This window comes from Prionailurus viverrinus, unplaced genomic scaffold (assembly GCF_022837055.1).
Source record: "Prionailurus viverrinus isolate Anna unplaced genomic scaffold, UM_Priviv_1.0 scaffold_53, whole genome shotgun sequence".
NCBI classification, from domain to species: domain Eukaryota; kingdom Metazoa; phylum Chordata; class Mammalia; order Carnivora; family Felidae; genus Prionailurus; species Prionailurus viverrinus.
In genome coordinates, this window is record NW_025927616.1 from 1,548,781 (window position 1) to 1,562,450 (window position 13,670).

A 13,670-nucleotide genomic window follows, 5' to 3' on the forward strand; every position below is an offset into this window, starting at 1 on the left:
TCCGTGCGGTGGCTCTGCCTGTTGTGGGCAGGGTCCGGTCCCTGTGCGGTTAGTGGGTCAGTCTGGGGCGCGGCGGATCAGACCAGGAGTTTGCTAGAGATGCGGTAGCTCCAAACTGCAGGGCACTTCCCCTGTGTGGTCCGGAGAAACCTGTATTGGTGGGCGAGGCCGCAGTCAGACCCGATGTCCGCCCCCAGCCCACCGCTGGGGCCACACAGTCAGACTGGCGTGTACCTTATCTTCCCCTCTCCCCGGGGCAGGACTCACCGTGGGGTGGTGTGGCCCCCGTCGGGGCTGCTCGCACACTGCCAGGCTCGTGGCGCCACTCTGGATGGAGTCCTGCCACGGGCACGTCGGAGGCTGATCCGCAGAACAGGGGATGTGGGGTGCACAGTCTGCCGTGGGAGGGGCCTGCACGGAGGACTGGCTGGAGGGGCGAGTGAAGAAGAGTGCAGGGGCAGGGCACACTGTTAGCATCCTAGTTGGGAGTGTTGGAGCTGCGCCCGGTTCCCACAGGTGTACCTAGGTTGGGGGAGAGAGATGGTGCTTGCCACCTCCTCTGTTGAGTAGAAGTGTCCAGAGGACCTCTGTCACCCCAGGACAGGCTCTGTGAATAGCATACAAATCCCTCTCTCTTGGCCCAGGGGTGGGGGAGCGGGGGCGGGGGAGGGGTGGTCAAACAGCCCCTTCTGCGCTGAATCTCCACAGGCTATTTGTTGTTCTGTCTCTTTAAGGGCGGGGACTCAGTGTCCTCTCGCCTTCCTGCCTCTCCCAGGGCTGAGCTGCTGATTTTTAAAGCTCCAGGGGTTAAGCCCCACTGGTTGTAAGAACTCACAAAGCCACAGTTCTGGGGATTTGTCTTCCCTGGGGGGGAGGGGGGGGGGGGCTGAGATCGTGCCTGGTGTGTCCACTCCTCTCCCCCTCTGCACCCACCTCCTCCCTGCCTCCCACCAAAGGTCTGTTCGGACTGTGTCTCCTTTCTGGCCCTTCTTGATGTGGCCTCTTCTCTACTGAGCCATGGCAAGTACGTCCTGCCGGTCTTCGCGTGATTTTCTGAGTTATTTACACTGATGTGGGGGTTAACTTGGTTGTATCTGTGGGACGAGGGGAGTGTAGGGTCCTCCTATTCCACCATCTTCCGCCCCGGAAGTCTCACGTCTTTTAATTAGTATAAAATTCCAAATATTTCCAAAGAAAGTATAAGCTACTTTTTCCAGTAAAGCCAGCTTGGTTATTTGTACCAGTTTCTAAATGAAAGCAACCAAAAACCCTGGGTTAAAAATAAGTAGGGAGCAGGCAGTAAAATAAGAAAGCCTGTCACTGAGCCGTGGTAAACTCCAAGTCCTCCCCTGAAAGAGTCTGCAGCCCAAGTCCAAGTGTGAAGGGCACGTGGAAATGCAACCAGAATGCCTCTCGGGGAGAAGAGACCTTCCATCTAAGGCCCAGGGAGTCGCACACGTGTTTTGCAAGGAACAATCAGTCAAAAATAGCTAAACACACGTAAACACAAGGACCGTGAGTGAGAACCATAGTGAAAATACAGCGCAGGTGACCTGGGCGGCTTGGTCAGGTAGGCGTCCAGCTTCAGCTCAGGTCATGATCTCACGGTCCGTGGGTTCGAGCCCCACGTCGGTCTCTGTGCTGACAGCTGGGAGCCTGGAGCCTGCTTCGGATTCCGTGTCTCTCTCTGTCTCTGTCTCTGTCTGTCTCTCCCTGAGTAAACATTTAAAAAATAATAAATAATAAAACAGTACAGACTGACCCTAACACTTCAGACATTTGAATTATCAGATATAGATTACAACAAAATACTTCCCGTGTTTAAAGGAACAGAGATTTAAACAAGCTACGTATTTTAAGAGAACAAGGAACTACTGAAAATGGCAGAGCAGATTGGAAGAAGAATCCAGAAATGAAAATCATTCATTAAATAGAATGTGATAGTGTTCGCAGGCTTGGCAGAAGATTGAACGGAACCAGAAAAGAGAATCAGGAAGCCAGAGAATGGAACAGAAGAGAATGCAGCCCAAAGAGACTGAGGATGGAAATAGGAAAGAGCCATTAGGATTCGTAGGGCAAAGTGAGAAGTCGGACACAAGTTTAACTGAAGTTCAGGGAGAGGAGAGCAGACAGAGCAGAGGCAGTAATTGATAGGATAAAGGCTGAGAGTCTTCCAGAATTAACAGATGGGACAAATTCAATCCCAAGCAAGATAAAGTCTTAAAAAAAAAAAAAAAAACAAAACTTGTGCATATATACATGTTCATGGAACTGCAGAAAATCAAAGGAAAATCTTTTTTAACATCTGTATTTTTGAGAGACACAGAACGTGAGCAGGGGAGGGGCAGAGAGAGAGGGAGACACAGAATCTGAAACAGGCTCCAGGCTCCAAGTTGTCAGCACAGAGCCTGACATGGGGCTCGAACTCACGAACTGCGAGATCATGACCTGAGCCGAAGCCAGATGCTTAACCGACTGAGCCCACCAGGTCCCCTAGAAAATCAAAGGAAAATCTTGAAGAAGCTAGAGGAAAAGGAACATTCAAAGGCGTGAGAATGGCATCTTCAGTATGTTGGGAGAAGTGAAATGTTACACTAAAGCTGTGCAGACGAAACTCTTGTTTCTAAATTGAGGATGAAATAAAACAGGCCAAAAAGAGAGAAAAACAGAATTCGTCGTTAGCAAACGCTAATAATGTGAGCTAACGGACATACTTCAGAGGGGAAAGGGAAACAATTGAAAGGTCTGAGACGGGAGAGGAGGAAAGCAAGTGGTAAATCGATCCCGACAAAGATCAGGCAGCGTACTAGCATCCGGCTTTTGGAGCAGGACGGGACGTTGACCAGATGAAGCGGAGGGACGAAGAATAACGTATAAGCCAGGCCTGGGGAGCGTATGGAGGTTTCAGGTCTCGTGTTATCAAGGAGACTAATTAACAATGACCTGGAGACTCGCGCAGGTCAAGTATGCACGCCGTGGTTTTCAGAGCAGCCACTAAAACAGTCGAAAAAAATTGCACAACTTCCCCAATCTTAGAGGAGGGAGAGAAGCTTGTTCTGCTGTTTCGTGAACGAGGAGTTTTTAAGTCCCAAGGTGGCACACAGTCTGATCCCGACTTCGTAGGTACGTAAACCCTTGCACCTGGGCATCAGGGGACACGTACAATGATATTCAGAACATCGTTGTTAGTCACAAACAGTTCCAACGTGTCACCCACAACAGAATGGATAAATACGTGGTGTATTCACACAACAGACAATACAGTCATGCAGGGGAATGAACCACAGCTACAGCTTTGTCGACAGAAGGAAGCTCAAAGACGATGACAAAACTACACACACACACCCTCATACAGGTCACTCGTCACCACTCAGGCATTACGTCTTTGCACGCTTGCCTGCTTGTTGAAACTAATTTCTAACTCCAAAACTGTACTCTCAGTGGTTAGGGGTCATTTACACGTGTGCTGAGTGCGGAAATGTTTCAATCCCCACCCCCCGCAGTGTGCACAGCCCCTCTCTGTGCATACTCCCCCCCCCCATGCACACTCTCCCTCGGTGCACACCCCCCCCCGGGCACACTCCCCCCTGGGCACACTCCCCCTCTGTGCACAGCTCCCCTCCGTGTACACTCCCCGTGCACAGTCCCCACCCTGTGCACAGTCCCCCTCCGTGCACAGCTCCCCTCTGTGTACACTCCCCCCGCCCGTGCACAGTTCCCCCCACCCCCCTGTGCACACTCCCCCTCCATGCACACTCTCCCTCGGTGCACACCCCCCCCCCGGGCACACTCCCCCTCCGTGCACAGCTCCCCTCCGTGTACACTCCCCCCCCCCGTGCACAGTTCCCCCCACCCCCCTGTGCACACTCCTCCTCCGTGCACAGTCTCCCCGCCCCGTGCACACTCCCCGCTGAGATCAAACGGGTGACATCCGGCTTCTGGTTGTAGCTCTCCTGTGTCACACAGGTGCTCTCTTCGTGCTCTGTCTAGTGCCACAGCTTTCACGTTTGTGCTTTGGGTTGGTGGTTTTGCTGCTTACAATGGCAAAGCCGAAATGCCGTGTGGAGTCCCTGCCCGGAAGGCTGTGATGTGCTTTATGGAGAAAATACCTGTGTCAGATCCGCTTCGTTCACTCGTGAGTTCTAGTGCTTTTGGCCGTGGGTCCAGTCTTAACGCATCAATACCATCAAGATGTCTTTAAACACTTCACTGACTATGTGACAAAAATGTAAACAGGAACAATAGTTCAGCGCCCACTGACGCAGTGTTCGTGGTGACTTCACTACACAGAGAACTAACCGTGTACAAAGCCATATATGGAGAGAGAGCTGGAAGAGAACATAGGAATTTGCTCTGGGTGATACGATTCTGCGTGATTTCTATTTTTGCCTTGTCCTTTCTAGATCTCCATATTTAGATGATGAGACTGTATAGGAAAAAGCTGAATGGCACTTTTAAATTAAAAAAAAAAAAAAGGCAAAACAGAAAGATGAATGACTCCCGGGCCATAGGCTTAATCAGAAAACCAAATCATAGAAACACAACGTTTATTAGAACAAGAATAAAATCAGCCGTGAAGTTCTGGCAGCCTGGGGTAGGAGGCGAGCAGGATTGTGGAAAAGGTAACACGATGTTGAACACAAAACCATTGCTCCTGAAGTTTAATTCTCCCTTTATAGTTAGTACCAGCCTCCCTCAAACCTTGGATCCTACACCAGATTAAAAATCTGTATAGAGGGGCACCTGGGGGGCTCAGTCACTTGAGCGTCTTGATTTCGGCTCAGGTCATGATCTCATGGTTCGTGGGTTCAAAGCCCTGCATTGGGCTCTGTGCTGATGGTGCGGAGCCTGCTTGGGATTCTCTCTCCCCCCACCCTGGCCCCAACTCGTTCTCTCTCTCTCTCTCTCTCTCTCAATTAAAAAAAAAAAAAACCTACATAGGCACATCAAAAAGATGCTTGACATCATCTGTCATCAGGAACCTGTGAATCAAAACCAGTGAGACACAATTTCACACCCGCCAGGGAGAGTAGAATCCAAAGGGCAGGTGGTAAGGAACGCGGCAGCCACGTGAGGCTGGAGGCTTTGCGTGCTTGAGGGGAACGTAAAATGGTGTGGCCGCCCTGGAAAAGAGTCTGCGAACTCCTCAGAAAGGTAAACAGTCCCCATCTGACCCAGCACTCCTACTCCCAGGTATATACCCGAGGGAAATTCAAACCTTGTCACACCGAAACTTGCCACGAATGCTCACGGCAGCATTGTTCGTAAGACAGAAACCACGCCAGCGTTCCTGACGAATGGACAGACAGAACACGGTAGGTACACAGACGTGATACACACGAGCACGTCTATACTGAGGAACATTATTCACCCATCAACAGGACTGAAGTATAGACACGCTACAGCCCGAATGACCCCCCAAACATTATAGGAACTGAGAGAAGGCAGTCCGAAAGGCCACATGTCCTCTCACTTCCATGAAACGTCCAGAATAGGAAACTCGGCCGAGCTGGGCGGTAGATGAGCCGTCGCCCGGGGCTGAGGATGGGCGGCTGACTCGTCAAGGGTGTGTGGGTTTTGTCTTCAAGTGATGAAAATGTTCTAAAAATGATTGTGGTGATGGCTCCACAAGGTGATGAATATACTAAAAAGCATTGAAGTGAGTGAATTTTATGCTATCTAAATTGTATTTCAAAGTAAAAACACAAAAACAAAAACAAAACCTGCCCACAAAACCCAGAGTCCCAGAAAGCGGCGACAACTGTGCGCACGCCGGCACAGAAGGTTGAGGTGCTGAGTCCGCGGACACGGGAACTGAGGGGCAGAGAGGCTAACTTGTGACAGGTCCGGGATGTACGTGAGTTCAAGGTCAGGCTGAGAGAACGTGGCCCCCCGTGGGTCGCTAGCAGGTACAGCCACCCACGGCTGAGTCGGCACCCCTGCCAGAGTGACCCGGGCTGAAGCTGGCCGGGTGGAAATGTCCGGCTTGGACGTTCGGGTGGCCAGGAGTGCCACTGGCTGTGTGGAGTGCCACACGGACGGCGGGCGGAGAGCTGAGGGCAGATGACCACAGCCTACTGTGGACACAGAACATCTGAGGACCTAAAAGGGCTTCCAGGCACAGCTTCCACTTTTATTCTTGTAAGATTTGTGCCCCTTGACAACATCACCCCCATTTCCCCCGCCCCCGCCACCACCGTCCTAGTCTCAGTCTCTACGAAACGGGCTTTTCTGTCTTAGATTCCACACGCGAGTGATCCGGTTTTTAGGTTTCTCCGTCTGGCTTATTTCACGCGGCAGAATACCCTGCGGGCTCATCCATGTTGTTGCAAACGGCAGGACTTCCTTCTTTTTTTATGGCTGAGTGACACCCGATTGTGTGTGCACACGCCACGTTTTCCTCTTCCGGTCACGCGTGGAGAGACGCTTGGGTTGCTTCCAGATCCGCGCTGTTGTGAATAAAGCAGCAGGGAACGTGGCAATGCAGACCTCTCTTCAAAGCACTGATCTCTGTTCCTGCGTATAGGTGACCCGGGGTGGCCTTGCCGGGTCGTGTGAGAGTTCAGTGTTTAAGTTTTAAGGAGCTACAGTACTGTCTTCCATAATGACTGAACCATCTGAAATTCCCGGCAACAGTGTATCAGGGTTTCCTTTTCTCCACATTCTCCCCAACGTTTGTCATCATCTGTCCCCTCGGTAATGACCATCCTCCAACCTTCATGAACCAACCTTCATCCGCAGGTGTGAGGTGATCTCTCCTTGGGGTTGGGTTTGCATTTCCCTGAGGACTACTGATGTTGAGCACCTTTCCAGGTACCCGTTGGCCATTGTGTATCTTCCTTGGGAAAAGGTCTCTTCGGGTCCTTCGCCCATTTTTTAATCGGATTGATTTTATGGCTGTTGAGTTGGATGAGTGAGTGCTTTATATACTTTGGATTTAACTCCTTGTCAGATAGATGGCTTGTGAATATCTTCTCCCATTCTGTAAGTTGCTTTTCCAGTTTATCAATCGTTTCCTTTGCTGTGCAGAAGGAATCTAGTCCCGCTTGTTTGTTTTAGCTTTTGTTGAATGTGCTCCGGTGTCTTATCCAAGAAATCATTGCCAAGACCATTGTAAAGGATCTTTTTCCATGTTTTCTCCTAGAAGTTTTATTGTTCCAGATTTTATTTAAATCTTTGAATCATTTCTACTTGACTTTTTAAAATTAAATTTAAATTAGTTAACATACAGTATAGTATTGGATTCAAGAATATAATTTAGTGATTTGTCACTTACATATAAAACCCAGTGCTCGTCCCAGCAAGTGCCCTCCTTAATGTCCGTCAACCCATTTAGCCCATCCCCCCCACCCACCTCCCCTCCAGCAACCCTCAGTTTGTTCTCTGTATTTAAGAGTCTCTTATGGTCTGCCTCCCTGTTTTTTACCTTCTTTTTCCTTCCCCGATGTGCATCCATTGTGTTTCTTAAATTCCCATGAGTGAAATCATATATTTGTCTTTCTCTGACTTATTTTGCTTAACATAATACACTCTAGCTCCATCCACGTTGTTGCAAATGGCAAGATTTCATTCTTTTTGATCGCTGAGTAATATTCCATTATACACATACACACACACACACACACACACACACCCCACGTCTTCTTTATCCATTCATCGGTCGATGGACATTTGGGCTCTTCCCATAATTTGGCTATTGTCGATAGTGCAGCTATAAATATTGGGGTGCATCTCCTTTGAATCAGCATTTTTGTAACCTCTGGATAACTATCTAGTAGTGCAATTTCTGGGTCGTAGGGTAGTTCTACTTTTAGTTTTTTGAGGAACCTCCATACTGTTTTCCAGAGTGGCTGCACCAGCTTGCATTCCCACCAGCAGCGCAAAAGAGATCCCTTTCTCCACACCCTCGCCAACGTCTGCTGTTGCCTGAGTTGTTGGTTTTAGTCATTCTGACGGGTGTGAGGTGGTATCTCAGTGTGGTTTTGATTTGTATTTCCCTGATGATGAGTGATATTGAGCATTTTCTCCTGTGCCTGTTGGCCATCTGGATGTCTTCTTTGGGAAAATGTCTATTCATGTCTTCTGCCCATTTCCTCACTGGATTATCTGTTTTTTGGGTGTTGAGTTTGATAAGTTCTTTATAGATTTTAGATACTAACCTTTATCCGATTTGTCGTTTGCCAATATCTTCTCCCATTCCGTCAGTTACCTTTTAGTTCTGTTGTTTCCTTCGTTGTGCAGAAGCTTTTTATCTTGATGAGGTCCCAATAGTTCATTTTTGCTTCTATTTCCCTTGCCTTCAGAGGAATGCACAGTAAGAAGCTGCCGTGGCCAAGGTCAAAAAGGTTGTTGCCTGTTTTCTCCTCTAGGATTTTGACGGTTTCCTGCCTCACATTTAGGTCTTTCATCCATTTTGAGTGTCTTTTTGTGTATGGTGTGAGAAAGTGGTCCGGGCTCATTCTTCTTCTTGTCACTGTCCAGTTTTCCCAGCACCACTTGCTGAGGAGACTGTCTTTATTTCATTGGGTATTCTTTCCTGCTTTGTCAAAGATTAGTTGGCCACACGTTTGTAGGTCCATTTCTACTTAACTTTTGTGAGTGGTGTAAGATAGGGATCCAATTTCATTATTTTGCATGCGGAGACCCAGTTTTCCCAGCTTCGTTGGTTGAGGAGACTGTTCTTTCCCCCAGTCTGTGTTCCTGGCACCCTTGTCAAAAATGAGTTGACAAAAAAAAAAAAAAAAAATTAGTTGACCACATACGTCTGGGTTTGTGCCTGGGCTCTGTTCTGTTCCACTGGTCTATGTGCCTGTTTTTATGCCAGAACCGTATTGTTGTTACAACTACGACTTTGTAAGATACCTTCAAATCAGGGAGTATGATGCTTCCAGCTTTGATCTCCTTTTTCAGAATTGCTCTGGCTATTCGGGGTCTTTTGTATTTCCATACAAATTTTAGAATATTTTTTCTATTTCTGTGAAACATGCCATGGGGATTTTGATTAGGACTGTATTGTATTACAGATTTTTCTGTAGAAAGAATTTTTCACAATATCCTACTAATCCAAGAAGACAGGAAGTCTTTCCAGTTACTTCTGTCTTCCTCACGGTCTTCCACCAACTTTGTATATTTTTTAGTGTGCAGGTCTTTTATCTCCTTGTTATCTTTGATGCTATCGTAGATAGGACTGCTTTCGTGATTTCTCTTTCAGACAGTTTGTTGGTAATGGGTAGTAATGCAACTAATTTCTCTGTTGATTTTATATCCTGCGATTTTGCTGAATTCATTTATTAGTTCTAACAGTTTTTTGGAATCTTTAGGGCTTTCCGTGTATAAGATGATATCACCTACAAACGGAGGCAGTTTCACTTCTTCCTTCCCAATTTCTATGCTTTTAATTCTTTTTCTTGCCTAATTGCTATGGCTAGGGCTCTCTGTACTCTGTTGAATAGAGATGATGAGAGTTCTTGTTCTTGATCTTAGAGGGAGAAGGTTTTAACCTTTCACTACTCAGTATGATGTTAGCTATGGCTTGTCATATGTGGCCCTTATGCTGAGCAAGATTCCTTCTATACTAATTTGTTGGGAGTTTTTATCATGAGAGGATGTTGAATTTTGTCAAATGCTTTTTCTCCATTTACTGAAATGATCGTGTGATTTATCCTTCATTCAGTTTGTGTGGTGCGTCACATTTATCGATTTGCCTGTGTTGAACCATCCTTGCATCCTGGGGTGAATCCCACTTGATCATGGTTTATGATCCTTTTAATGTGTTCCTAGAATCCATTTGCTAGTATTTTGTTGAGGATCAAATAAGTAGGATTGAGTGCTGGGTGGTTGTGTTTTTAGGATACAAGCGCATTAATAAACAGGGTGGAAAATACAAAGCTGACACTACAGAAGATAGAATTCTCCAGAAAGGCTGTGCAGAGCATGGGGCAGGGGTCAGCTGGACTCTGCACTGGAAGAAGAAGAGGCAGCTCATCAGTGGTTGGTGGGTGGGTTATATAGTATTTGGTGTGGGGGGCCGCGAGTTGGAATTGCTCACATTTAATGGTATGTCGAGTTAGCCGCCCAGAGAAGGGGGGAGGGGCAGACCAAAGGACTTAGGAAGAGTGAGAAAGGCGTTCAGCCAGGATGGAAACATCAGGCATTCTGTCTGAAGCACGGTCACCATGACGGTCGGTCTTTGGGTTCCCCATTATGTGCTCTCCACTGGAAAATGGCGTCCTCCTGCCAGCGTTCTCCCTGGCAGTCGAGTCTGTTACCAAAGTTTGCAGAGATGTTCCCAATGACCCCAAAGACAAATCCTAAAAAAAAAAATTTTAAAGTGATGTGCTTGTCTCTAAATCCCAACAGAAACATGCCTACAAGTCCTGTAAGCCCCTGAGTTCCTGGGCTAACGATCTCATCCAGCGAGTGAATTTCTTCAACACTTGGGCCAAAATGGCTTACGCTGCAATACATCATCGGTACGGATGAAAGCGGCTTTATTCTCTTGCTTCATTTTGCGAAGAACTTAACGGTTTACCACGTAGTTTCATATGGTTGGACTTTTGGGTTCTCAGAGCAACATGTGAATCAAGTGGGGGGGGGGGACTGTTGTCTTCAGTCTAGGATGGAGACCTGGAGACACAGGATACCCTGGGTCCCGTCCATGGTCCCTCCGCTCAAGGACACACAGGACCAGACCTGGTACATTTCCCTTCCTGTTACTCTACACTCTGTCCTGTGACACCAGCAGAGGGAAGTGCAAGAGGAAGTAAGGGTTAGTTACGTGTAATTTTTAAACGAGTTTAATACATAGATCAAAATCATTTGAAGGGCACGAGAGCAGCTATCGCTCAAGGAGTGCCTGTGTCCCACGTCCTCATGTGACTCTGACAGTAATCCTGCGAGATGCAGTCAGCCCGGTCATTCGTCACCCTTGTCTTAGATATGAGTGAGGCACAAGGATGTGAAGTAGCTTGCCCGGCGTTTCACAACTAGGGTAGAAGCCTTGAGATTTGAAGCCAGAAAATCTGGTTCCAAAGTCTGTACCAAACCGCCTTTTGTGCCACTTACCTCTAAGCAAATGCTAGGACCTATCCTCTCAGAGTCACCAGCTCCGGAACAATCCATAGACTCCTCAGCGCCCAGTCAGGATGCCCAGCACATCCCTCGTTGCCTAAATCCACTGCCTTCCAGCAAGTTAGGGCCTCACCCTTCAAAGCCACAGCTGGTCTCCCCTGAAGGACAAGACGAGGGTCCCGAGAGGGGAAAGCCTGAGATGAGAAGGGGAGGAGGGGCCGTGGAGGGCCTGGCCGCGTGGACAGGCGATGACGGTGCCCTTGACCCCTCGGTCTACGGTCTGCCTCCTACAGGTACATGAGATTTGTCGCCACCGGGAAGCATTCCATTCCATCATCCACCCAAAACCCCAGATCCTCTGACAATAAAACCAGTGATTTCTGTGAAGGATTTCCTGCAAGATACTGGCTCCCAGCTTTCTTCTTTCCGCAAGGTGAGTGTGAGAACAGGGCCAGGGCCCCCTCCCAGCCCCCCACGTTCGTGCTCCCTGCCAGCCTCCCTCCTCCTCCCCTTCAGCGTGAAAGACCCAAAGCCACGGCCCTGCATCCCCAGGCACTACGCCCTGGGGGTGGGGAGTCTCTCCTCCCTCCCTCCGCTTCCCTTTCCTTCCTCATCCCCCCTCCCCCCTCCCCAGTAGGACCACCCTTGCCTGACTGCACCTGCCCCTGGCAGGAGCGTCACCACCTCCACCGACTCTGATGTCAAAGGCCGACGTGGCCTCCCTCAAAGGCCACCACGCTTTATCGGGGCCGCGGGACGTGGGTGCCCCCCAAGGACAGAATCTGTGCCTCAGCCATTTCTGTTCATTCATTCAACAAAAGCGAACGCCTGGAACCGTGCCGGGTCTCGGGAGCCACTGCTCAGGTCACACGGGAAGGGAAGACGTCCCCACGGAGGGCGTTACGATGCGTGGTTGGGTGATGGGGCGTACAAGACGCCACGGAGCCCCACACAGGCAGCCCTCCGTCTTTCTACTCCAGGCCGCGCAGCCCCCAGCACCTTAAACTCCCGATACGTAATCCCAGAACCATTACACGAGTTTCTGAACGAATGTGTGAATGAGTGAACCAGTGAGGGCTTTTGGAGCATAAAGCAGGGGGACCTGAGCGGGGACCAGGAAAGGCTGCTGAGACAGAGAGCCGGCTGCCGGAAGTGGCAGGTGCCGAGCGCACAAGGGGACGGCGGTTAATCCCCGGACCCGTGCTCACTGGGGACCGGGCACTGTCGCGAGCTCTCTGTGGAGAGCGGTCCTCACGACAGTCCCGTGGTGGTGTTCACACGGCCCCCCCCTGTTCTCAGGAAAACCCTGGCACAGAGAAGGTAAGTAATTTTCCCAAAGTCACACAACTGAGCCGGGATCGGAACTCGGCTCGTGTGACGCAGAAACCCACGTGCTGAAGCACAGCATTGACTGGGAATCGCATTTCTGTTCGCGCCAAAGGCCAGATACGAGGGGGGAGAAGCCCACGTGAAACGTTCAGTGTGGGCAGAGTGAAAGCCCACGAAGGGCGAACGGTGTGGGATGAAGCTGAAAAGGTGGGAAGGGCTGGCTCCTGGCGGGGGCGGGGGGGGGGGGGGGGGGGGGGCCTTGACCTGACTCCGCAACACGGGGGAGGAGCCGGAGCGGAGCCTGGGTCCCAGGCACTTAGGCGTCTGCTTTATTCCCCAGGCGAGAATTGGCGGTGGCCTGGAAGGTCGACAGAGGAAGGTGGAAGAGAATAGTCGTAGGGCGCTGGGGGAGCAGAGAGGGAGGCTCCCCGGTCTTGGGCTCAGAGAGCTGGGTGGCGGCTGACGACCGTTACTGACACAGGGACACGGGGACACAGGGAGAGGAGCGACGTGATGGGCAGAGAGGTGGCCGTCACCTGTCAAGTCTGAGACGTTCGGAGGAGACCGCATGGTGGGCGGTGGGCAGGTGGCTCTAGGGGGCTGGAGCTCGGGAGACACGGGGGCTCGACAGCGTGGCAGCGTCACTGAGCGCCTGGGGGACAGGGCCAGGGCGTGCCGGCTGCCACCAGAAGCACAAAGAGGTTGGTGGCCCCAGTCTTGTCCCCTGGAGGCCGCGGACCCCCGAGAGGCGCACAGAGGAGGGCCGGGGCAGAGACGGCTTCTCGGGCCTTGGAAAGTTCTGAGGAGACTGGAGAAAGAGCGTCCCAGGAGGAGGGCAGGAGCAAAGTCACCAGCCGGGTGCCCGCTCAGACATTTCCCGCAACGGCACAGCACGGGAAACACGCCAGCGTGGCGGGGGCCTCGGTGCCCAGGTGACTCGGTGAGCGCTGGTGTAGAGACCCCGGCAGGGGCGTTACACGATTCAGAAGCAGAGCGAAGCTCCTAACCTGGCAGTTCACGCAGGATGGATTAAGCAAGAGGGGGAACTGGCTGGCAGAACGGTTGGGAGCTGTGTTAGGAATCCTGGTGTTAGGACACAGGACGCAATCCAAACCTGCTTGAGCGAAACGGGGCAAGTCATAGGCTCATGCGAGTGGGAAGGCAGGCCAGAGGTTTGGCTTCAGGAACGGCTGGGTCCAGGTGATCGACTGTCCTCTGCCTCCTCCTATCTGGGCTGTTTCCACTCTGTCTCGGTCTCCTTTTTCTCAGCT

At 50.5% G+C, this 13,670-nt stretch overlaps 1 protein-coding gene across 1 annotated transcript in view; it reads left to right on the plus strand.

The window, feature by feature from the left end:
- The window catches only part of DNAH14 (dynein axonemal heavy chain 14), a 328,550-nt gene that overhangs the window by 311,640 nt on the left and 3,240 nt on the right, over window positions 1–13,670 (plus strand). The window contains exons 84-85 of the mRNA XM_047848102.1: window positions 10,360–10,472; window positions 11,364–11,503. Of these exons, the coding sequence (XP_047704058.1) occupies window positions 10,360–10,472; window positions 11,364–11,503 (253 nt within the window). The remainder of the gene's footprint in view (window positions 1–10,359; window positions 10,473–11,363; window positions 11,504–13,670) is intronic.